Source organism: Bombus vancouverensis, chromosome 7, assembly GCF_051014615.1.
Source record: "Bombus vancouverensis nearcticus chromosome 7, iyBomVanc1_principal, whole genome shotgun sequence".
NCBI lineage: Eukaryota > Metazoa > Arthropoda > Insecta > Hymenoptera > Apidae > Bombus > Bombus vancouverensis.
The window spans coordinates 14,966,562-14,989,455 of record NC_134917.1 but is presented as its reverse complement, the minus strand read 5'-3'; the positions used below and the strand labels follow the sequence as shown (position 1 = coordinate 14,989,455).

The following is a 22,894-nucleotide window of genomic DNA, read 5'->3' as shown; positions in this document are numbered from 1 at the left end:
GCGAAAGAGAGAGCTAGGGAGAAGAGAAGAGAAAACAGTTAGGCATTGATATGGAATGACGCAATACCCCACAAGTTTGTCCGTCACGTTTTTCTTGAAAGGCGGACACGCGACGTAGGTATGTAGACTCGAGGTCAACTTGAGTCGAGCCTCCACAGAACTTGCCTTCTCATTGGTTCTAATTTAGGACTGCGGGACTGGACTGTGAATCTGCAGTATAAAGTAATTTATTATTTTGTGATATGTATCGTTAGCTCTGCTGCACGCGGTTATGAATATTTAAACATCAAATAGATTAGTTCCAAGTATGTCGATAAATATAACCATTCGTCTCGTACATTAGAAAACGTGAATTTATAAGGTCACTAAAGTAAAAAATCACATTACGATATATTTCTTAAAACGAATAGCGAGGAAAATAAGTAGATTAGCATACGCCGGTATGCGAATACGCTATCGCACACAGTCACGTAGTAATAAACAAACACATATACCTTGTAGACTACTATATTGGTTGTTTTTCTTTTTTTATCTTCGAATTTTATATAAAAAATACGCTCAGTTAGTGAAGAAATCATTATCATAAGCAGATTGTATATTATATTTTCATTACGATGACGGAATTCTGTTACTTTCTCCAACAAATATTTGACATATGCATCGCGCAATGTGAATTCCTTGTAGTGTAGTTTCTGAGAAAACATCGGTTAAATTTGGTTGTGAAACGTCAGTGGCGCCAATGACCAAGCATACTTAGCGCGAAGGCTCGTCGCATTCCACCAATCGGCTAAATGGTATTTCAAAATATCTTTCTATCTGAATCGTACGGTATCAGCGCCTCTGACGATTATAAGGTAAGATAAATCGATTTCATTTTACGTATTCATACGATTTCTATCTTTTCTTTCGTCGACGTCTCTTAGTCATCGCATAATACAAAGTATATATCCTTGAAAGAATCGATGTTGCACGAGAATTTGTGAATTTTTTCGAATTTCCATATATTTTCTATTATAATCAAAATATTTTTTGTATTGAAAGAAATATTGAAACGTAATGTATAAATTTTCTTAATTACGTCAACATGTATTCCTTAATGGATATCGAATTAAGATATCGAAAGTAATGGGATCAACAATTCAGCAATCGATTCATTTTTTGCCATTGTAATAATGTAAATTCTTATAGAAGATATTGTGTTATTCATGGAATAAAAAATACATAACGAACTCTTTATTACGTCTGAAGTATATTTTTGTAAATGTATTGATTAAATTTATTTTTTATTTTGTCATATATTTTTGATTTCATTCTATTAAATTGTTTAATATCAATTATCGATAGTCAATATGTTATCGTATACATACATACAGATTCTGTAGTCGCAGGCGTGCACCTCCATGTGTATAGGTAAAAAAAAAAAGAAAGAGTGGCACAGGCAAACGTCATTGTGAAGTATCTTGTAAGGATTACGACAAACGCATAACGATTGTTTCGCATAATTTTTGTTTCTTAAATTTCTATAAATGGCGAGTAGCTAGGAAATTAATTTCACTTTACAGTCACTGTTCTTGCTTAAATGTTTTATCTATGTAATGAAATTCGATAATATCTACATTTTCTAAAAATTCTATTGCGATGCATATCTTAAATTATCGTTATCATAAATCATCTATCCGATCGATGGCCTTTGTCCGTATTGTATTTTGATCTTTTATTCGATCAAAGTAAATGGCATTAGGTTGCGGTATCATTGCGGTTTATCTTAAAATATATTAATTAATATAATGAAACACCTATTGTTCGAAACTTCTCTAGTTAATTCCACATGAAATATCTACATATTGAAAAGTACGTTAATAATTACAGATGTCTATTTACTAACGGCATATTTTTCTTAGCGCACTTTTGAACCTAAGATATTTTGTCATATGTTCTGTTATATGTATATTAAGAATACTGAAGAAAGCGCACTGGATCTAATATTCGAGTAATTTGAATCACTTTATGGCGATTTTATCACGTTATTTTATCAGCCTCAAAAGATTAGGCGATTGTTTGCCGAGCTGCAATAACTTTTATTCCAGTCGCGTACATTTAAAGCGTTATACCAACGCATATCAAATAAATTAGGATAAAAGATCGATGTTTTGCTTTTTTAAACTACGCGGCATATAAATCGTCGATTTAAGCAATGTATTAATCGACGCTAACTATTCCTTTCTCAGAATACTTCAACTTGTCTTATTGACACTCTTGAATTAAATATGACTACTTACTAGTTACCTTAAGTACATGCATGACAGCAATATTTTAGCAAAAATATTTTTATTCTGCTGATTAGTAATATCTCTCATAGTCATTTAAATCAACGAAGGGAATGAGATTTTTATCTATTATTTTGCAAATGATTCCATAGGTAACAAATAGTGAAATCGATATCAAAATGAAAGTCGTAAATAGAAGAGCACAAAAACAGTGCTGCTTAAGGCACTTGAATGTGTACAATACTTTGTTAAATAATTCGGTATAAAAAAGTATCTTTTACAACGTTAATGCCTATCATAGGCAACGTAGATAAATGATATAACGCTTCTAGATTAAGGCCACAATGGAATGTAAGTTTCTTTTTTCAACAATCAAAGGCCACTTAAATGTTCCTATATTCTATATATTCTAAAATGTACCATCTAACAACAAACTAAAAAAACAATCGTAAACACGATTACGTTTGTAATCTATGTCCGTGTTAATAAATCAATTACCACACCCGTCTTTTTACACCAACTTGTCAGCACTTAGCAGTTCGTATGCCTGGAACCTCTCATCAATGGAATTAAAATACTTGGACTCTGTGCTTGCCTAAGAAATGGATGCTGTAACAATTCAGTAGCCGTGGCTCTTTGCGCCGGATCACGAACAAGCATTCTTTCCAAAAACCCTTGAAGACGCGGACTGACCTTTTGAATAACAACAGTGATAATCATATCAATAAATAATCCATATAAATCATATCATTATGTCTGCATAAATAATATATTGTGGGATATTTTGAACTCACTTTATGAGAATTTTTCAACTTTGGAGGAGGCATATCTCTAATACGTCTCATAGCTTGTAAAGGAGGTTCGTTAAAAAACGGTGGCTCTCCGTCAACCATTTCGATGATCATTATACCTAATGACCAAATGTCTACTTCAGGACCGTATGGCAACCTGAAGCAGTGAATGCATATATGAATACATATACATATATATACATGTACACAATATATCATTAATGAATTGAAAACAGAACACTTATACGAAATTGAACAGAAAAGTTATAATTCACCTAGAAATAACTTCTGGACTCATCCAATATGGCGTTCCAACGAGAGACTTTCGCCTGGGCAATTCTTGAGACACTTGAGCACAAAATCCAAAGTCGGATAATTTAACTCTACCATCGGCTGTTAGTAATATGGAATCAGACTTGATGTCCCTATGAATAACACCTTGAGAATGTAAATATGCAAGTGGTTTCAAACATTGAGAACACACTGTGGCAATCTGACTTTCGTCCATCCGAGAATGCGTGACAATATCCGTAAGCGCTCCACCTTCAAGGTATTCCATCACGACCCATAATTCGTCATCTACCAAGAAACTGTCATACATTTCGACAATATTCGGATGGTGATAGTCTCGCATGATAACCACTTCGTTAAAAAGTAGTTCACGCCGCTGCTGTTTTCTTAAATCCATTTTCTTCACTGCCACTTGCCGATTTGTATTTTTTTCAGTTGCTATACATACTGTTCCAGTGCTTCCTTCTCCGATTTTAAGAAAATTTTCTAAATTTTCTCTTGGATCGCCACGACTTACCTACAGTATTACGTAGTATAACAGTAACGATTAAAACGAAATAAAAACTGTCAAGTATCGTATTCTTTTCATATTGATTATTGATGCTAATCTTTAGTTTCTTACCACCATCTGTAAAGCCGCTCGAAATTGTTCATGAGTGAGTCTTTGTTCTGCTGTTTGTTTGTTCGTCGTACTCGAACTTGAACCGACTGCTAGATTTCCCGAAGATAAAGCACTCTTCATATTCTGATTTTGATCAGGTGTCGAACTATTTCCAGAGGACGGTAGATTGGACTTTGACAAATTATGCATCGATTGAGACGTTTCAATAGGTTTTTTTATATGAGATTGCAAAATGGATGAATTTTCTGGCGTACTGTAGGCTTGTGAATATTTATTAACATTATGCGTACTCAATTGGCTCAACGGTCGCTGTGAAGCGATGGATCCAACAGGTGAAATTTTAGGTTGCAGCTTATGCAAAAGAGTATTTTGAGTTACTTGTTGATCCCTCGAGGATGTTTCGATATGTGAAGCCTGTATAAATATTGATATATATTTTTAAACATTGATAAAATGTAATAATACTTATGCATAGCACTGCTTACCTGAACGTTTCCATTGTATTGTCCAGACGTACTTGTAGTCATCTGAGTATTTAGCCTATGAAATTCAGAATCTACGAGTTGGGGAGTACTAGGACTTTGCATAGGACACTGTGGGGTTGTAATGGGACTCAAGTTTTGGAAATTTAAAGATAAATTCTGGGCATTAGAACCAACATGCGTTAAATTGGGAGATGATTGCATATTTGGATTGAGATTCTGAAGATTTGGGATCATATTTTGTGTATTAGGATGCAACGTGCTTGCAACATTGGGTGAATTTTGTCTCATTTTATCAAGGTAATTATGTTGCTTTCCAAAGTTAGTATATCCTTGTACTTGATTAGTACTAGAAGGTATTTCTTGACCTTCTGGCACAGATGGTGGCAAATTACTATTATGCCTGTAACATAAAAGTGTAATAAGATACTTAATAATTATAATAACACCTACAATAACATGTTTGTTATATACAATAACACCTATAATAACGTCTTTCTTATTTATAATAACACCCTAATCTCACACATATAGAAAAAAGTTACCTGTAATCCCTTCTGAGTCTTGGTGGACTTGAAGAACGAAGAGAGTTAGATCTAGCAACTGTGCTGGTTTTGGGCAATCCATTTTCAGTATTTTTCTCACTGGTGGAAGTTCTTCCTTTTGGATCATTATGCCCTCGAACAATAGTTTTCAGATCTAAAATTTCCGTGGGTGTAATTTCACTTGGATCCACCAAAGGTAATGGTCTATTTGTAGATTTCAAAATCTGATTGTTTCCAACAATAGAAGCCCACTGCAATGGAAGTCCAATGAACTTTCCTTCGCGTTTATCAAATCCAGTATGTACACGATGTTCAAAATTTGTTGGAGTAGATATTTGTGGTTTCTTCTTCTTTTTGGCAAACATTGCCCTTCCTACAATAATTATATTAATATTAAAATACTCCAGATACAATTAAAATCAAAGAGTATAATGCTTTAAACATCTGTATATGTTAACATGTTTGCAAAACACGTAGTCTAACGAGTATTTAATCATATATTTCAAACGACAAGAGGATCCTGGAGAGTAACAGATTTGAATCTGTCAATTGTATTTGTTGCAAGAGCATCATCTTCTCAAAGAATAATTTTGATGTATAATAGAATATATATGATAATCGAAAATAATTGAAAGATTAATTGTTACGTTCTAAGAGGAAATAAAGATGTAAATCGTAAAAAATTATGCAGTAGAAAATTTAGAGAAAATAATAAAGAGGAAGAGAAGCCAAATGACAGCAACGCCTACCAGTACGTGATGCGACCGCCTTCGAATAGTTTCTTTGATCTGTTGGTTAGATTTCAGAGGAATTATTGTTTTCCGTTAACGTTACACAGTTTTGAAAAAATGCCAAACTTAAAATAGTGCCGAAACATAAAAAACTTGGGTAATTAAAATAAGTAAATACGACATTTAGCCTTTCGACAGGTCGTTCACACACCGGCGCTCCGCGCGGAGAGCTTACGAATCTTTCTTGGCATTTGGCTCGTGACAATTTACTCAAATGTGCGTGAGGTAGCACCTGCAATGAGATTACCACAAAGAACGTAACGCATAGAAAACTGTGTCGGGAGAAAGCAATTGCCGATCATGATTCGAAAAGAAAGGATACATCGATTCACAATCATTCTAACTCTACCTGTCAGCGTACGTATTGTATATTATGCGAACTAGGAACACATTTTTTCGAAAGACAAATTGAATGAAAACTTTTGAAATTGTGCGAAATGTTCATAAAGGAACATTTTTTATCTTAAATAAAACGGATACGAGTATTTAAATTTTGAAATAAATTTTCTCGAAAAATATCTGAAATTTAATACCTGTATATATATATATATATATATATATAGATCGGAATGATAAAAATACTCGATTCAATATCTCCACTGTTGTGTGTCTTCCTTCGAAACCTACTTTCGCTTAAACGTATATATACATATAACAGTTCTTACATATATTAATTACGAGTTTTGAGTTTAACAAATAGCATTTGGGAAAGATATTATACGTATAAATCAGATATATGTGCAGTTTGCTGTATTCGCAATCTGTATTTTGGAAAGATTGTTAAATTGTGCAAAGAACGATTGTACAGTAGGAAGATATCATTCATGATATCGCGACGTGAAACGTTTGGTTTTTCTTCGAAAGAAAGCGTTTACAGGATCTAGTTGATCGATCGTCCGAACCTATCAGTGCTATTAAAAATGTACGAGAGAAAGGAGAAACGAGAAACTATTTCCCCCGTCTATTTAAAAGTTAAGTTGACAAAAAAATGTTTCATCGTTGTTGTTTCCAGTTACTTTCACAAGTGAAAAAGTAACCTGTATGTTAACAAGCAACGACGTTAGAAACAAATTTCGTTTCTCACGACCGAGAACAAAAGAAAGTATTAAACATTTTACTATCTTTTTCATGTTGTAAGGTTATTATCGTGAGTATTTAACATTGTCATTTGACATTTTTATTGCTGTTCACGCATAAGGAGAGAAAGAAACGATAACAATAGCATTTAAAAAAGTTTGAATGCGATGAATATGTCAAAGTCAAAGATGGAACATTCAGCAGGTGTATTTTATAATTAGTTGATATTTTTCAAATAATTTTTGTTTATTGTTAATCTTAATCGGATTTTCGTTGCTCTCTTAAAATAAGAGTGGCAAGAACAGCCAATATATTCAGTTATATATTAGTATATATCCTGATAAGGCTGCTGATGATTCTGCCGATATTCAGTATTATTATTCGATACGTAACGAACGGGACAGATGCAAGAAAGCTCCTCCCATTGCCAACTTATCACCCTTATAATGTCTCCAAAACTTTATATTTTGAAATAATGTACGCTGTTCAATATATCAATTTGTTGATAGCATCATTTTGTTATATCGGGGTCGATAACTTTTTTTGGAATATTAATCCTTCATATTTGCGGCAAATTAGAAAATCTTCGCTTTCACCAATATGAAGGATTCGAGATATGGATATGAGACTTCTAATCACGTTTTAGGAGCTACTGTAGAAGATCACATACGACTCATCAGATACATATGAATTTCAATTAACATCGTTACACAGGTCTGCGTTATTTTCTCTTATTTTTCTTTCCAATTTACAAATATATATGTATTATATTATGTTTTTATTAAATATACACAATTATAATTATAGAGCGATTAACGTGATCGAAAATATATCAACGCTGTTATTTCTCGTATTGTTGATTAATTTCGACATATGTGCCTGTATCTATGGGTTATTATTAATCACAGCAAGTGAATTGATTTATAGAATTACGAAAGATAATTGCGAAACAAATCGTAAAGTTAATGATAGTGATATTTAAATTCTGATATTTCTTAAGTATGTATAGATATCCGCTGGGAAAGAGCGATTTACCGTATTTTAAGTGGCCTACTTATTCTGTAATTTTGTAAATACATTTCTTCAAACGTCTCTTTATTTCTTGACAGAACAAATGTTAGTAAGTCAAATAGGTGGAGATGCTTAATACCGTTTTTTCACGATTCGTTGCATCATTTATTGGTATTCATTCATCTGTGCATATAATCCGAAGGAGTGCACAATACTGCATACGAATGCGAGTGGCTAAGCCTGAAATCCACGAAAGCGAAAAGGTTAATTATAATCATGGCAAGATCAAAGAGCGCTCCATTTAACCACGGGAAAATTATTTCCTCTAACGATGCTAAAGTTTTGTAATGTAAAAAGCCTACTTTTCTTTCCTTTTCTTTTTTTTCTTCTGCCTTTGTCTTTTACCTAGCATCGTTTCAGATATTAAAAGTATCACTCAGCTATATATCCTTTCTACTGATAATGTTACATTAAGACATTACAATTTATGAACGTTCACCAGCCAATTTAATTGAGTTCTCCCTAGTTTACATCACCAAAGATGCTTAAACGAGGCCCTTTCTATGAAATAGATCATAAATTTTTGGAGAAGAGATAAACGTAGATAGAACATTGTATGCTTTCAATCATAAGTATCATTATTTATAATAAAAGTAAATACATAAATTAACGTTAGAAATTTTAAATTCATTATTTTGCCTATATATATATATATACTTCTCTTCGTTACATGAGCAGTAAAGATACAATATACGTCAATTTAATCTAATTTATTATAATGAGGTAGAATATATCGAAATAAACAGATTCTTCCGACTATTCGAATAAAATAAAAAAATACATTTAGAAAATAATATAATAAAATAAAACAGATATTAAAATACATAATTAGAAACGAATAATTTCATATAAAATATTTGCAATAAATAATTCGAAATAAAAATATCTTGATCCGTTCTCTTTTTTTCTTTTAATAGATATACGTCATAAATAAATATATACGCATATAGTATGTATCGAAAAAGATGTGTTCTGTAATATATCGTTATCGAGCGCGATCATTCAAGTTGCAGTTCCGTGTAAAACTTGTTAGATAGTGGTATGGTCAAGCAACGAATTTACGTATGTACTTACATACATATAATTGTGTAGTAGATGTATGGTATTTATGTAACGTGTGCTTGTCATGTGTGTAGAACGCGCAGTATAGTTTCGTGATATAGGAGTAAATCGATCGATTCAACAGATATAATTCTTTGCAAGAAAATAAAAGGATATGTCTATAATTGTAAAGAGTACAAGAAATTGAATACGCTAAAACGGAAAACAAGCAGAATAGGAATTAACAGATTTTGATTTGCTCGTTCTGCTTTATGGGTGAAATGTGTAATCTCCGTAGTAAGTATAGATATAGAAAAATCATCGTGTGCACTTAGTTTGGTTGTAACAAATAACGGAACGGAATTATCGTATGAAATAGAATCTTACGAATAAAATGATTGCATGCGTAAAAATCTTTGAATCGACTAAATCGTTCGCCATATATATATATTTAAGGTTACACGACTCTGTACGCTACTATTGACTACATTTTTAAAACATTATTTGTGCTTTTTATGCTATAATCAGGTTGTTTATATGCAAAACATGATAAGACCAGATAAATAAATAAATTTCACTTTCAGACTAAATCATAGCAAATGGAAGATTTTAAAGTGAAAGATGAACCAATGGATGCGTTAAACATAGACAGTCAGGTTATGGTAAACGTTTTCTATGAAACAGCAGCACCATACAATACAATGCTTCCACAAGGACTCTAACTTAAACCTTACTTTAAGGACGAAAACATTGTAAGCGTTGTACTTAAAGAAGAACCAGGCGATAGATTTGATCCAGACTACATGGAGGACATCTGCTCTGGGACATTCGAGAAGGTATTTTTACCTATCGAAAATAATGAAGTTGACTTCTCTAATGAAATGGTAAATTTCATTCAAAATTGTCAGCGGTTGAGTTTTGTTTGTAGAAGAGTCAATCGATCCAACAAAACGATTCTAGGTAAAACTCGAATTGGATGGGGAATCCAGTAGTCATCAAAATTGGACGGCACAAATTGCAAGCACAAATTTGTGTGACAAAGAAGATGGTGCTATGCAAAGGTGCTTAACCAATCCAAACTTTGCTCAAGTGCATGATGCAGAAAAACATCCAGGATTTTGTCAAAATGGACAGCAACCGAAATTTTATAAAATACAATGTTCAATTTGCAAAAAATGGTTTTTGAATAATGATTCTATGGTTACTCACTTGAGAATGCACTGTAGTGGAAATCAATGTGAAGTTTGCCAACAAAATTTTCAGGATAATTCTAGTTTACACGCTCATATGTTGACTCATGTTGGAATGAGTCCACTGGAATGCAACGTCTGTCAAAAGCGATTTGCTTACAAATGGTGTTTGCGTAGCCACATGCAAATGCATGTGCTAGAAAAACCATATGACAACGATGCGTTACAACAAGTGTTTATGAAAAGACCAGATTCTGAGCATGATCAATCATTGAACATAGAGGAAAGGGTATTTGAATGTGATGTTTGTCACGCGACGTTTAAAGAGAAATCTAGTCTAAATCGTCATGTGCTTACTCATACAGAGGAACGTCCATATAAATGCGATGTATGTTTTGCAGCATTTAGGGAAAAAGCAAAGTTGAATATGCACATGACATTACACAGTGGAAACAAACAGTTCAAGTGTACAATGTGTCATAGATCGTTCACACAGAAAACAGCATTGAACAACCATATGTTAGCGCATAGCGGTGAAAAACCGCACGCATGTAACATTTGTGAAAAAACGTACAAACGAAAGTCAGAATTAATAAGGCATACAATGGTTCATACTGGAGAAAGACCATACGAATGTAAAGAATGCCTAATGACCTTTCGCGAAAAGGCAAAATTAAATTCTCATATGCTTGTCCACACAGGTGAAAAACCACATGCATGTCAGGTATGTCATAAGGCTTGTGCTCGAAAATCAGATCTTAATAGCCATATGCTATTACATACCGGGGGTCAATATGATTGTAAAGTCTGCGATAAAATATTTACGCGTAAATCGGATTTAAATCGACATACTTTGATACATACGGGCGAAAAGCCATTTGCGTGCGAGCTATGTGACATGGCCTTTAGAGAAAAAACTAGATTAAATTCTCATATGCTTGTGCATACTGGCGATAAACGGCATGCCTGTCATATTTGTCAAAAATCCTTCAAAGAGAAATCTTCGTTGCGGAAACATATGTTAAGTCACACTGGTGATAGACCATACGAATGCTATGTATGTCATAAAGCATTTACTCAGAAAACGACGTTAAATAGTCATATATTAGTACACGCAGGAGAACGACCATATGAATGTAGTGCATGTCAGAAGATATTTAAGGATAAAGCAACGTTGAAAAAACATTTGTCCGTGCACATAAACGAAAAAACCCATGAATGCCTGATTTGTTTAAAAAAGTTTACCCATAAAGCTGCATTAAATAGTCATTTATCAACAAATCATACATCGTAATCAACGGGATCTAGTCTATTATATTTCGGCTTTTAGTTTCTTTCTATTAAGCACTGTTCGTATATAGCCGCGTAAAGATGATTACGTCTATCTACATCTGTTTTATATGCTGACCGACCCAAACAATCATATTCTTTTCTGTATATCTTTACGTATAATAAATTAATTTCTAAATAATTTTTGACGATCCCATCTTTTTACCTCCCAATACCTCTATATAACAAATTAAATGTGTTCCATTTGTAAAAACATATGTATATTAGGTTTTTGAACGTTTATTACCACAATATAATTTATAACTATTAAGTTATAAATTATATTAACGATATAAAGTTTTTTACGACTACAATAATTAACATACTGATAATTGTGGTAATAGCAATATGAAAATGATTTTAATACTTTCAAATTAATTTCAGGAATTTCATATACGCGTACAAATCGAAGATCCTACCAGAGGAAATCTTTGATTCTACGATCCGATTTTGTGCCGCGTAAAAAAATTCCCTAGTATGATGTAGCTTTTCTGCCAGATTAGTAAAAGGAACAAAATTTAAGTTTCAATAAGTTTTATCGTACATAATAGATATATAATGTTTACATTTTGATCATTGTGTCAATTTATTGTTTACTATACAAATTACTACAAAAATTACAATTTTCATTTCACAGGTTAACTAATTATCATTAATTATATACGAAAACAGTTATTTGCAAATACGAGTCGTTTCGAATTCTGCTTAAAAAGTTATTCTTTATTAAAATATATGTAACTATACCAAAATGATAAAATATATAAATTCTCTGTAACTGGGAATTGATTGAAAGAAGAACTTTGCAAATGGAATTATCACAAAATTCTCGCATTTCGTCTGATGACGGAACAAAAGGATTTGATTTATCTGCTGGTAAAACATGGATATATCCTGAGAATTATCCTATCAGAGATTATCAGTTCAATATAGTTCAAGCATGTTTATACAAGAATACATTGGTTTGTTTACCCACTGGTAAATTATTTTTTAAAAATGTTGCATACAAAAAAGCATATACATATATTCTATTTCTCTCTTATGTATATATATATTTTATTCTTATTAGGATTGGGGAAAACATTTATTGCTGCGGTTGTAATGTATAACTTTTGGAGATGGTATCCATGTGGGAAGGTTGTATTTTTAGCACCCACCAAACCATTAGTTGCTCAACAAATTTTTGCATGTCATAATACAATGGGAATTCCTAGTATAGAAACTATTGAGCTTACAGGTATATTAATCCGTGAAATGTTTTAAATATTATATAAATTATATATTTATATTTACTTTACTATTAAAATATTATATTATTACAGGAGCAGTCAACCACAAGCAGCGTGAAATAGCTTGGTCAAAAAAAAGAGTAATATTTGCTACTCCTCAAGTTTTCCATAATGATTTAGACAAAAATGTTGTACCTAGTGATTTAGTAAAATGTGTAGTTATAGATGAAGCTCATAAGGCATTGGGAAAACATTCTTATTGTGAGGTATCTATTCCACACAAGAAAGTTATTATTCAAAAATGAATAAATAAAGGAACGCCAAAAAGTTTTAATTATAATACTTATTAATAAGTTGAGTAATGTGCAGTATGTTTTATATTCATAGTGTATTCGAATATTAAATGAGAAGAATCAAACTTTCAGGGTATTAGCCCTTTCTGCTACACCAGGAAATAAAATTGATAACGTTCATGAGGTATATTTTGTTATATAAAGATTACTAAAATGTATATAGACATTACTAAAATACTTTTTATAGTTGTACTATATTTTATGCAAATAACTAAATTATCTTTTATAGGTGCTACAGAATTTATTAATTGCTCATGTAGAATTAAGAGATGAAACCTCTTTGGATATTATACCTTATATTAATAAAAGAAAAGTTGATGTAATTTTAGTACCACTTAACAAAAAATTAGCTGAATACAAAGAGAGGTATATCTTTATCATGGATCGTCATGTTAAAATTTTACTTCAACATAATATCCTTCATGGACATACAGCAAATATTTCGAAAGGAAGGGTAAATTATACTACTAGATATTAGATGGTAATAATAATAATAATGTAAGACAATTTGTTTCACTGTTTTAGATATTTCATTTATTAAAAGAATATCAAAAGAAAACACATAAATCAGGAAGTTATGGGCAAATTATAAAGACATTAAATATATTAATGACAATGTACCATGCTTATGAACTTATGATTAGAGATGGACTTCGAGCGTTTCATAAATTTTATCAAAGTATGGAATTCTCATTTTGTTTTCAGTTTATTCATAAAATTTACATTTAACTACTTATTTCGTTGTTCTAATAGATCATTCTGATAAGTTTTGGATGAATGATGAACCACAATTGCAGACATTGCTTGAAGATATTACAACGTATCTTGGTCCATTCCCGGATATATGTGAAGAAGCTGGAATGGAAGTTCGTACAACCTTATATAAAATGCAGGAGATTTGATATTTTTTTATGTGTAGCTCAAAAATTAATTTCAGATACCACAAAATCTTATATTTGGACATACTAAGTTTGACAAGTTAAAAGAACTACTTCTGCATCATTTTAAGAAAAGTGAAGAGAAACAAAGCGATACAAGAGCTATAGTTTTTGTCGAGGTTTGTGATTTTCAAGTTCATTGCTGCAGTAGACTTTTATTATTGTTATTTTATTATTTCTTTTGTACAGTATCGGGATATTGTGAGTGAAGTTTATATTCTATTGTTACAATGCCGACCATTAATAAGGCCACAAATGTTTGTTGGCCAAGCTGGACAGAAACAAAAACAACAGATAAAAGCGTTGGAGAATTTTAGAAATAATCATGTTAATGTTCTTATATCTACAAGTATAGGTATGTAGTGTAATATATACAATAGTAATGTATAAAGGAGTAACACACTGTTAATGAAAATAAAGCTTTGTGAAATATTTTCGCCTGATATTTAATAGGAGAAGAAGGATTGGATGTTGGAGAAGTAGATTTAATAATATGTTTTGATGTATCTCAACATTCACCTACGCGGTTAGTACAGAGAATGGGAAGAACGGGACGAAAACGCGATGGCCATATAATTATTCTAGTTACAGATGGAAAAGAACATGAGGTAATCAAAAATATAACATTCCAAAATATTTAAAATACTTCATATATTAAATGATAATGTTGTTATATTATAGACATTGAAATCCACAATGGCTAGAAGAGATTCTTTGAATTATAAGATATTAAATACAAGTAATATTTTCTCTTCGCTTTATCAAAACAATCCTCGTATGATCCCCGATGTTTTCACACCGGAATGTCTAAGAATGCAGATTTCTGTGCAAGCAAAAAGTCCAGTTACAAAATATAAAAAAAGCAAAGGAAAATCAGATAAAAAATCAGAAAAAAAATGCCAGAATACCTTAAACAAAATTAGCAATACAGGTAACAATCTTGTAAAATTGTTTTCATTACAGTGTTTTTTGTAAGTTGTTTTAATAAATACGTTAATTATATACACACTTTAGAATCCAATTTTGAATCGCAAAAAGATGCAGCTAACTTTTCAATGATGAAATATTTGAAAATCGAACAAATTAAAGAACACAAAAAAGGTAGTTCCGAAATATATAATTCCGAAATAATTCAAAATAATAACAGTTGTAAAACTATACCGTTATCAGATGTGAAAATTCTTTCTTGCGATAACGAGGCTGTTGATTTTCTTACGATATGTGCTTTAAGGATCTCTGAAAAAGAAGAGAAAATAAAGAATGAATGCAAAATCGATAAATATCACATATCACCATATTCTACTAAAAAAGATTTTTTTGAATTTTCTGTACCTGATATTAAAATTCTTGATTGTTTAATCACACTAAACGATGTCGTTCCACTTAATTGTAATAAAAATAAATTAGATAACGCTAGTGAGAACAACGATGATAACGATTTGTATTATAATGAATGTGTATTGGAAAGTGGAATAACAGAAATCGTTGACAAATCTCAACGACTATCGTGTTCTAGATTTGAAGATTTGCTCGACGATAGCAGTGATTCAAACGAAAACGATTTATCGGACAATAAAGAAAATAATCCTCAAAATAGCAATATACACTCTATTTGTGATCTTTCAATCGCTTCCAGTCGATGCGTAAAGAACGACACGTTAGAACCAGTCGAAGCGGGAAATAAAAATAACACGTTGCAAGATTTGGAATTCGGTACATTTGAAGACCTATTGGATGAAACATCCGATGATTCTGGAACTGATAATTTTGAACGAAATTGTACAAAAAATACCGATGTTAATAATGATGTACAAATAAAAAATTCTCCCAATGATATAAAGTTAAATCACAATTTCAAATCAAAAACCAATATACGTTTGGAAGGGGCGATCGAAATAAACGAAAATTTTTCTTCGGCTCCAATTCACCAATGTAAACGTGATTTTGAAAAAAATTGTAACGAAGAAACGGCAGATAAGAGTAGTTACTCGTCGAAAATGTTTGAATTTGAAGATAATCACATTTTTAGCATAACGCAAGCGATCGAGGAAATACCTCAATTAAATTCAAACTCAATCGATTCGAGAACGATCGAGGAATCCGAAGATGATATATTTCAAGACGACAGCTTCTTACTGCAAATCGATGACCAGTCAAATTATGATAAAGAAATGGTTAACCCAATTGAATATAAAGATGAACAGAATTTTGATAAACCGAGAAATCCAAACGGTTCAAACGATCGATCGGTCGATTCCGAGGTAAAAATGGAAGAATTCGAATGGGACGACGATTTTGAAGTTCCGACTGACGCTGTAGAAAATTATGCGAAATTCAATACATTTGAAGAAAAACGAAAGAGTGAAACATTGGTAGAAGCGGAAACCAATCACGAAGAGTATTTTTCAGACAACGAAGAATGGATTTCATTTAAAAAGCCAATGGATATCTCAAAGCAGAACGCTCCTCAATGTATGACTATAGCGAAAAAATTAGCGAACGTAGGAAAATGTCGGAATTCAAAGAACAGTTGCTCCAGAAATAAGAACGATTCGATGAACGATGATTTATCTGCAAAAGAGGAAAGAAGCATTTACTTCGTCAGCGAATCAAATGATACAAGAAGATATAAAAGTCAGAAGAACGAAGTAGAATGTTTCCGAAAGCGTAATCGCCACCGAAAATTAAGAAGAAAAAAAAATGAGTTTATATGCGAGGAAGCGGAGGTCTCCCCAAATGGCGATACAACGGATGAAAGTTCTGAAACCGATGATGATCTAGAAGATTTTGTTAGGTATACACAGAATATACATGATACATCTGACATGCACGCTCATTACTTACAAACCGTTAGGAGCCCGATAAAAAGACAGGGTGGTTTCATTTTCAAGCAGCAACATACGCTTAATTCTAGTATAGATGTATATTCACAGGCTGTATCTCAAACAGCGGAAACTTATATTAATGTAAGTAAAATAAATAGTCTTGCAAATATAAAAATAACGTGCAAACGCATAAATTTAAAAGTGGTGATGTTGTTTTTCAGGATTCCTTTTGTATAGCAGAAGATAAAAGTGACGGCGAAGATATTATTCAAGACAGTGAACTGTCTGAACTAGAGAAGGCTGAACTGAAGCTTGAAAAACGAAAACGTAAACGGTCTCGCGATAAACAATCGAACCGGCAAGCGAAAAGAAGTAAACGGAGAAATATAATAAATTATTTTAGTAGCAGCAGTGAAGATGAAGCTGAAATATTGCGCAAACAGATTAAGGATGAATCAATGTTGTTAAAGCAATTGTGAGGTTTCCTTAACGTAATCGAGTGTACATAATGATAAACTGATAATTTCTTTTCACTTTTGTAATATATATTTTATAGCATAAAAATTACCCAGTCTTCTATTTATTGGGGATAAAAAATAAATCATATAATTCGGATTTCGTACTTGAATCGTCATCACAACCTTTTTCAGAATAGGAAATAGCAGTAACTCATAATGCACACAAAACAAACGTAATGCGTTTTACGATCGTAGGTATGCTAGGAAACGCCATTACGAAAGTGAAATTTCCATTCATCTTTGACCAGGGTTAAACCGTTAATTATAGCTGGAATTTGAAAAAGAGTAACTTCCTAACTTTTCCTAACGGTAATTCACCTGGACGATCTTCCTTCCTTTTTCTGTATAACGGTGCGTGGGCCTTTGACGGTCAGACAATAAAGGACGTCGCACGGACCATCTCACGCGACGTAACAACTAATATGATGGAACTATTTTAATTGTGTTCGAGTTGATTTTTATATAAACCTAAATCAATGCAAACGACGCTACATGGTATCCACGCTTATTTTTAAATCAGAAGTAATTTGATGTGAATTACGAATTATGTTTGTCTGGATCGCTCGAGTTATTCGATTTACAAAAACAAAGACGATAAATTGAATATTTAAATACTGAGATCTACTCTAATCTCTATCCAGAAAAAACCTGCTCGTTTTTGATCGTATGGCTAGCGCGTCGTTCAAACAAACGCGTGGACGAAGGACGGACAGACGGACGAACGAACGAACGAACGAACGAACGAACGAATGAATAGATAAGCCGACCAACCGGTTTCTTTTTAGTTTTCTGAATACCCGTTGGATGCTAGTTGATTGAGATCAGCGCATCGCGAATCGTTGTATTAATAGAATACAGTGGATCGCGCGGAATTGTTCGTGTAGATTGAGTATTCGACTGCATTGTCTGTACAGTAAATTGAAGTCGAATAACCATGAAACGTGTCGTTGGAATAACTGGAATAATGGGTAAGAATAATTGGTTTTTCTTGTGGAGTGTGAAAACATAATCGAGAAGTGAATTTAAACGATTTTGCAAATGTACACATAAATTTTTCTGGGCAATGCAGCAGATGAGCGATAACGTTTACTTTAGTTTGGCATTTTCACGACCGGTTTTATTAATTCAAACTTGAAGTTTCTTTTTCTTTATTGGATCGCTCGGTCCATGATCATGTTTGAAAATCACGATCGTCGTTCACGATCATACGGCGATATTATTTACTTTCAGGATATCTGCTGATATCGTATATCGTTGTCGTGACCCTCACTATAAAACAATGTAAATCAGAGATAACGAAATCTCCGTCTCATTTGGATACAAACAGAACTACAAGCACTGGTCCTGTAATTGTTAACCGCGACGAAGACGATGAGATTTTTATACCTTATCAAGGAGAACGTTTTAGCATATTCGATTGGGCATTGTTTAGAGTAATAAGCGTCAACTTTTAATTACACATCGATTGTATACATACACATGCATATATAGTTTTATTTTGACAACATTCAATTCGCATTATCGTAGACTATGAGCAAGAAATATTCTGGGAATATGTTGCTCTCGCCTATATCCTTAAAAATCGTATTGGTATTATTGTACGAAGGAGCTCAGGATGAAACTGCACACGAACTCGCTACCGCGATGCAATTACCCGCCAACGAAAATGTTATACGAAAGAGATTTTCCACTATTTTACAATCGCTCCAGGTAATTTTCCGGAAGTCTGAATTTCGTGAAAATCAACGTCAAAAAGAAATACGACGACGCGCAGATTTTCTTTAAAAAATTATACTTGACGCATCTCTCACAGACCAATCCTCCAGCGTACATTTTGAATATTGGAACGAGAATTTACATCGATTCAAACATTTTGATCCGACAAAAATACGAAGCCACCGTGAAAGCCTATTACGACACCGACGTAATTTCCGCGAATTTATCTGACGCGCAGCCACTCGTGCAAGCGATTAACGACTGGGTCAGCAATATTACCGATGCCAACATAGATCAAATGATAAAAGATGGTAAAAATTAAACAACGATAGCAAGCAGCAATAAAACCAAGTACTTTCGACAAACGAGTTTTTCTTTTTCAGAAAACAACGTTAAGAATTCTTTGATGCTGATCATGAACACGCTTTTCTTCAAAGGAACGTGGCGTCACAAATATTTTTCTCCGGAAAATACACGAACGGGAAAATTTCATACGATCGATAACCGAACTATAGACGTACCTTTTATGCATACATTTGGTCGATTTTATTACGCCAACTCGCCTGAATTAGACGCAAAAATTCTACGAATTCCATATGACGTACGTTCTTCCTCTTTCTTTTTCGCTTTTTCTTCTTATTTTACCTTATTTTAGGGGCGCAAGTTTGCCTTGTACTTGCTATTACCACGGAATAGAACATTAGATGGAATAGAACACCTTATTAACGAAGTTACTCCTTTCGTGTTGACACGATACGTATGGCAGATGCAAAATCTGCCCATTGCTGTTTCTATTCCTAAGTTTAAATACCAGTTTTCCAGTCACATGGAACCCGTTCTCCGTGAGGTAGCTTTTCTCCTTTCACTTTCTTCACCTTTTCCCATTCGTTCGTTTACATTTATTTCATTTCAATACTTTTATATTTTCGTTTCATTAGGTTGGTATTCGCAATATTTTTGATGATACCGCGACATTAACGGGCATAGCTCAAACCAGACGAATTTCGAATAATCTCAAAGTGTCGGATATTTTACAAAAAACTGGAATCGAAGTGAACGAAAATGGCACTACGGCTTATGTGGCTACTGGTAAATTTTCCTATTTTGCTCTCTCGTATACGTATACATACGAAATGTTACTTTTTCCGCTTTGTTTCCTAGAAATTGATATTGGGAATAAAATCGGGGAGGAAATCTTCCACGCCGATCATCCATTCTTATTCTACATCGAAGATGAGTCCACAGGAACGATTATCTATATCGGCAGGATGATGAATCCTCTTGATACAACCGGTAGTACCGCTAGCGGGGAACAATACTTATCTCAATCACCGCCCAAGCTTAACGCAGGGATATCAAATGCAGGTTAATCTCTTCTTCCCGGTTTTCGTGACAATGGGTTTTAAAACAACAATTTTACTTTACAACTAAATACTAATTTAAGATAACGTAATGTAAAGATACAAGCAGGATTTAATAACTATTCTATGCATTCGTTTCTTTCTATACTAATCGTCGCACAAATAAGTACTTAAACGGCTTTGTATACCAATAGTTAATAAAATACAACATCTTCCTTTTTCTTTACAGTTACTATACTGCTTTTTACTACTTTACTATACTATGTATATTTGTCTATGAAACATAGCAACTGTTACACTCGTATTGCACGAAGGTTCTTTTCCTAGGTATATTTAAAAATTACGCTTAATCTCTTGCTGTTTCGTGACATCATTATACGGTTCCTCGATAACTTGTATCAGTGGTAACGGATAATGGTCTCCTGTCTTCCTATTTCCATGATGAACGAGATAACACACTACATACGATTATTAATATAAAACTATTTTTAGACTCGATTTCCCAAGCAGGCTTGAATGCCGAAGATCGAAATAATCTTTTCAATATGTACTTTCCACAGGTAAGGTGAACTCGACATCACACGGGTCGAATAATCGAAAGAAATTAAATCCGATGTAATCTTTTCCCACCGTAGGCTCTAAGCAAGAAATATACAGATGGAAATCTAGTATCATCGCCTGCAAGTGTTAAAACGATCTTGACAATGTTAATGGAAGGTGCGAATGGTAATACGAAATCGGAAATTATTTCGGTATTAAGATTACCACCGGAAGGAAAGTCGCGTAGAGGAGAACTCGCACAACGTATTCTCGCGTCTTTAAACGTACGATATCGAAGTTCATAAAAATATATGTATATAGAACTGCTACGAATAAAGGCACAAATTCTTTTTAATTTCAGAGAAATGAAAACGGGACGGAAATTGCTTTGACCACGCGATTGTGGATACACGAAAATTTACGCGTATCGAATAATTACAAAAATATTCTACGATCGCGTTACCAAGGAGATATAGAAAGTGTAAATTTTATGGAATCGCAAAGTACCGCGCGCCATATCAACGAATGGGTTCGTCGTGTAACGCACAATACGATCTCTTCGGCTTTGTTATTAAATGACCTTCCACTTGATACGCGTCTCATTTTGACTTCAGTCATCTATTTTAAAGGACTCTGGTTAAAATCGTTCGATAAGGCGAACACAAAATTACAATGCTTCTATATTCCTAATGGAGAATGTCGAAACACGTACTTCATGAAACATGGATCTATTTATCGGTATGCTTATATACCTTCCATTGAAGCATATGTTTTAGAAATTCCATATTCGGTAAGGCAAAAATCTGAAACGCAATCACCGAAATAAATGTCACATACTTTATTATAATGACGCAAATGCATTGATAAATTTCCCAGGATGGTAAAACATCAATGTTGACTTTGATGCCAAGGTCTAGAGAAAATGATCCATACCTTCGGATATTATCCGATGATTTGATTACTGTTCCAGTTTCTGCGATCTTAGCAAATTTGAAAAAACAAGATATTACTATTCATCTTCCAAAATTCAATATTGAGAATAATCTTAATTTAGTGCCCACGCTACGACACGTATGTATTTATCGTACCCGAATTTACTTTTAATGGGAAGCAAAGTATACTTACTAGTAAGTAAAGATTAGTGTTAAAATTATTCTCGTTTCAGTTGGGTATCGAGAATATATTTCAACCCAATACGAATTTGTCCAAAATGATTTCTGACAGTTCGATACATGTGACTAGTATCTTGCAAAATGTTAAGTTGGAAATAGATGAAGAAGGAACGCTAGCCGCAACCGATACAGGTTTTTGAACCTTTTTTTTTTTAATTTGATTCATCTATAAAATAGACGCAAAAATATAGTGGTAGAATACTGTTACAGAAATCGGATATGAGCTTCTGTCATCATGGGGTAACGACGTTAAAATGGACAGACCATTTCTTTTTATGATTATTGATACCGTTTTAAACATGACTTTATTTTCCGGTCGCTTTATCGAACCACTGTAAGTAGTACTGACTGTTTACGTTTAAATTAATTTGTGTTATGTTATGTAATTAAAAGTTATATGAAAATATTAATAATATATATGATTTTTATTTTGGCAGTAAATAAATAATAAAAATAAATAACGTAAACACAAATGATATTTAAGGGGAGAAAAAGGGAAATTGTGGAATGAGCGTAGGATGAAAACAAGGAAATTTATTATTTTATTTCGCGTTAAATGTTAAAAATTAACTAAGAGAATAACGTACTAAAATCAACAATAATGTTTAAGGAAGTTTTTTCCGTACAAATACACGTAGACGAATATAGATAATAAGTTATTGTAAGGATAAATAAAAAATATTGTACACTTACTTTATTGACGCTTTGCTACAGTCTACAACTGAGAGTGTGACGAAAACTGAACACA

The 22,894-nt window shown here is 32.9% G+C and overlaps 5 protein-coding genes and 1 long non-coding RNA gene across 12 annotated transcripts; 4 read left to right on the top strand and 2 right to left on the bottom strand.

Moving 5' to 3' along the window:
- The first annotated feature begins 31 nt into the window (after positions 1–31).
- LOC117156826 (uncharacterized) lies at positions 32–11,639 on the top strand. Of its 5 annotated transcripts, XM_033334337.2 has the most exons (5): positions 8,983–8,999; positions 9,074–9,275; positions 9,563–9,640; positions 9,719–9,862; positions 9,939–11,639. In XM_033334337.2, exons 3-5 carry the CDS (start codon positions 9,578–9,580, stop codon positions 11,460–11,462), a joined length of 1,731 nt encoding a protein of 576 aa, XP_033190228.1. In that variant the 5' UTR covers positions 8,983–8,999; positions 9,074–9,275; positions 9,563–9,577; the 3' UTR covers positions 11,463–11,639. The 5 variants fall into 5 exon arrangements, with proteins under 5 accessions (XP_076476341.1, XP_033190322.1, XP_033190228.1 ...); XM_076620226.1 differs by lacking the exons at positions 8,983–8,999; positions 9,074–9,275 and adding an exon at positions 32–854; XM_033334431.2 differs by lacking the exons at positions 8,983–8,999; positions 9,074–9,275 and adding an exon at positions 6,026–6,146.
- Positions 2,651–5,952, bottom strand: mbt (serine/threonine-protein kinase PAK mbt). Its single transcript, XM_033333595.2, has 7 exons — positions 5,748–5,952; positions 4,999–5,371; positions 4,457–4,856; positions 3,972–4,385; positions 3,334–3,866; positions 3,062–3,215; positions 2,651–2,960 (listed from the first exon to the last, which is right to left on the bottom strand). Exons 2-7 carry the CDS (start codon positions 5,361–5,363, stop codon positions 2,799–2,801), a joined length of 2,028 nt encoding a protein of 675 aa, XP_033189486.1. The 5' UTR covers positions 5,364–5,371; positions 5,748–5,952; the 3' UTR covers positions 2,651–2,798.
- LOC143302955 (odorant receptor 10) lies at positions 7,138–8,562 on the top strand (the record flags this gene model as incomplete). Its single annotated transcript, XM_076620236.1, is given in 7 exon segments — positions 7,138–7,404; positions 7,406–7,458; positions 7,460–7,543; positions 7,671–7,773; positions 7,876–7,993; positions 8,071–8,170; positions 8,172–8,562. Coding segments are annotated over 7 exon segments (840 nt in total), but the record flags the coding sequence as incomplete, so codon positions are not given.
- A 265-nt stretch (positions 11,640–11,904) lies between the features above and the next one.
- Fancm (FA complementation group M) lies at positions 11,905–17,406 on the top strand. 3 transcript variants are annotated; one of them, XM_033330980.2, is made up of 13 exons: positions 11,905–12,472; positions 12,564–12,731; positions 12,817–12,989; positions 13,111–13,200; positions 13,306–13,530; positions 13,602–13,755; positions 13,830–13,942; positions 14,014–14,133; positions 14,204–14,369; positions 14,468–14,622; positions 14,696–14,945; positions 15,029–16,980; positions 17,061–17,406. In XM_033330980.2, the coding sequence occupies exons 1-13, from the start codon at positions 12,304–12,306 to the stop codon at positions 17,316–17,318; spliced, it is 3,993 nt and encodes a 1,330-aa protein (XP_033186871.2). In that variant the 5' UTR covers positions 11,905–12,303; the 3' UTR covers positions 17,319–17,406. The 3 variants fall into 3 exon arrangements, with proteins under 3 accessions (XP_033186871.2, XP_076475856.1, XP_033186964.2); XM_076619741.1 differs by having other exon boundaries at positions 12,323–12,456; XM_033331073.2 differs by lacking the exons at positions 11,905–12,472; positions 12,564–12,731 and having other exon boundaries at positions 13,149–13,200.
- LOC143302896 (uncharacterized) lies at positions 13,761–19,734 on the bottom strand. Its single transcript, XR_013058757.1, has 3 exons — positions 19,595–19,734; positions 15,176–15,250; positions 13,761–13,931 (listed from the first exon to the last, which is right to left on the bottom strand). It is a non-coding gene; the product is annotated as an uncharacterized LOC143302896 (long non-coding RNA).
- On the top strand, positions 18,138–22,838 carry LOC117156314 (uncharacterized). Its single transcript, XM_033333267.2, has 15 exons — positions 18,138–18,325; positions 18,588–18,790; positions 18,885–19,067; positions 19,171–19,384; positions 19,457–19,674; positions 19,729–19,920; positions 20,012–20,162; positions 20,235–20,438; positions 20,927–20,994; positions 21,070–21,258; positions 21,336–21,764; positions 21,851–22,045; positions 22,140–22,278; positions 22,357–22,480; positions 22,584–22,838. Exons 1-15 carry the CDS (start codon positions 18,292–18,294, stop codon positions 22,588–22,590), a joined length of 2,550 nt encoding a protein of 849 aa, XP_033189158.2. The 5' UTR covers positions 18,138–18,291; the 3' UTR covers positions 22,591–22,838.
- The last annotated feature ends 56 nt before the right edge of the window (positions 22,839–22,894 follow it).

Bases quoted from the DNA above. Each gene is read 5' to 3' on its own strand.
- LOC117156314 (XM_033333267.2), top strand. From the start codon at position 18,292: ATGAAACGTGTCGTTGGAATAACTGGAATAATGG. The intron at 19,068-19,170 runs GTAATTTTCCGG...CATCTCTCACAG, and splicing joins CTATTTTACAATCGCTCCAG to ACCAATCCTCCAGCGTACAT. The intron at 21,765-21,850 runs GTAAGGCAAAAA...TAAATTTCCCAG, and splicing joins TTTTAGAAATTCCATATTCG to GATGGTAAAACATCAATGTT.
- LOC117156826 (XM_076620226.1), top strand. From the start codon at position 9,578: ATGGAAGATTTTAAAGTGAAAGATGAACCAATGGATGCGTTAAACATA. The intron at 9,641-9,718 runs GTAAACGTTTTC...CCTTACTTTAAG, and splicing joins ACATAGACAGTCAGGTTATG to GACGAAAACATTGTAAGCGT. The intron at 9,863-9,938 runs GTAAATTTCATT...AAACGATTCTAG, and splicing joins TTGACTTCTCTAATGAAATG to GTAAAACTCGAATTGGATGG.
- Fancm (XM_033330980.2), top strand. From the start codon at position 12,304: ATGGAATTATCACAAAATTCTCGCATTTCGTCTGATGACGGAACAAAA. The intron at 12,990-13,110 runs GTATCTATTCCA...TTATATTCATAG, and splicing joins GAAAACATTCTTATTGTGAG to TGTATTCGAATATTAAATGA. The intron at 14,134-14,203 runs GTTTGTGATTTT...TCTTTTGTACAG, and splicing joins GAGCTATAGTTTTTGTCGAG to TATCGGGATATTGTGAGTGA.
- mbt (XM_033333595.2), bottom strand. From the start codon at position 5,363: ATGTTTGCCAAAAAGAAGAAGAAACCACAAATATCTACTCCAACAAAT. The intron at 4,857-4,998 runs GTAACTTTTTTC...TTTATGTTACAG, and splicing joins AGACTCAGAAGGGATTACAG to GCATAATAGTAATTTGCCAC. The intron at 4,386-4,456 runs GTAAGCAGTGCT...ATATTTATACAG, and splicing joins AATACAATGGAAACGTTCAG to GCTTCACATATCGAAACATC.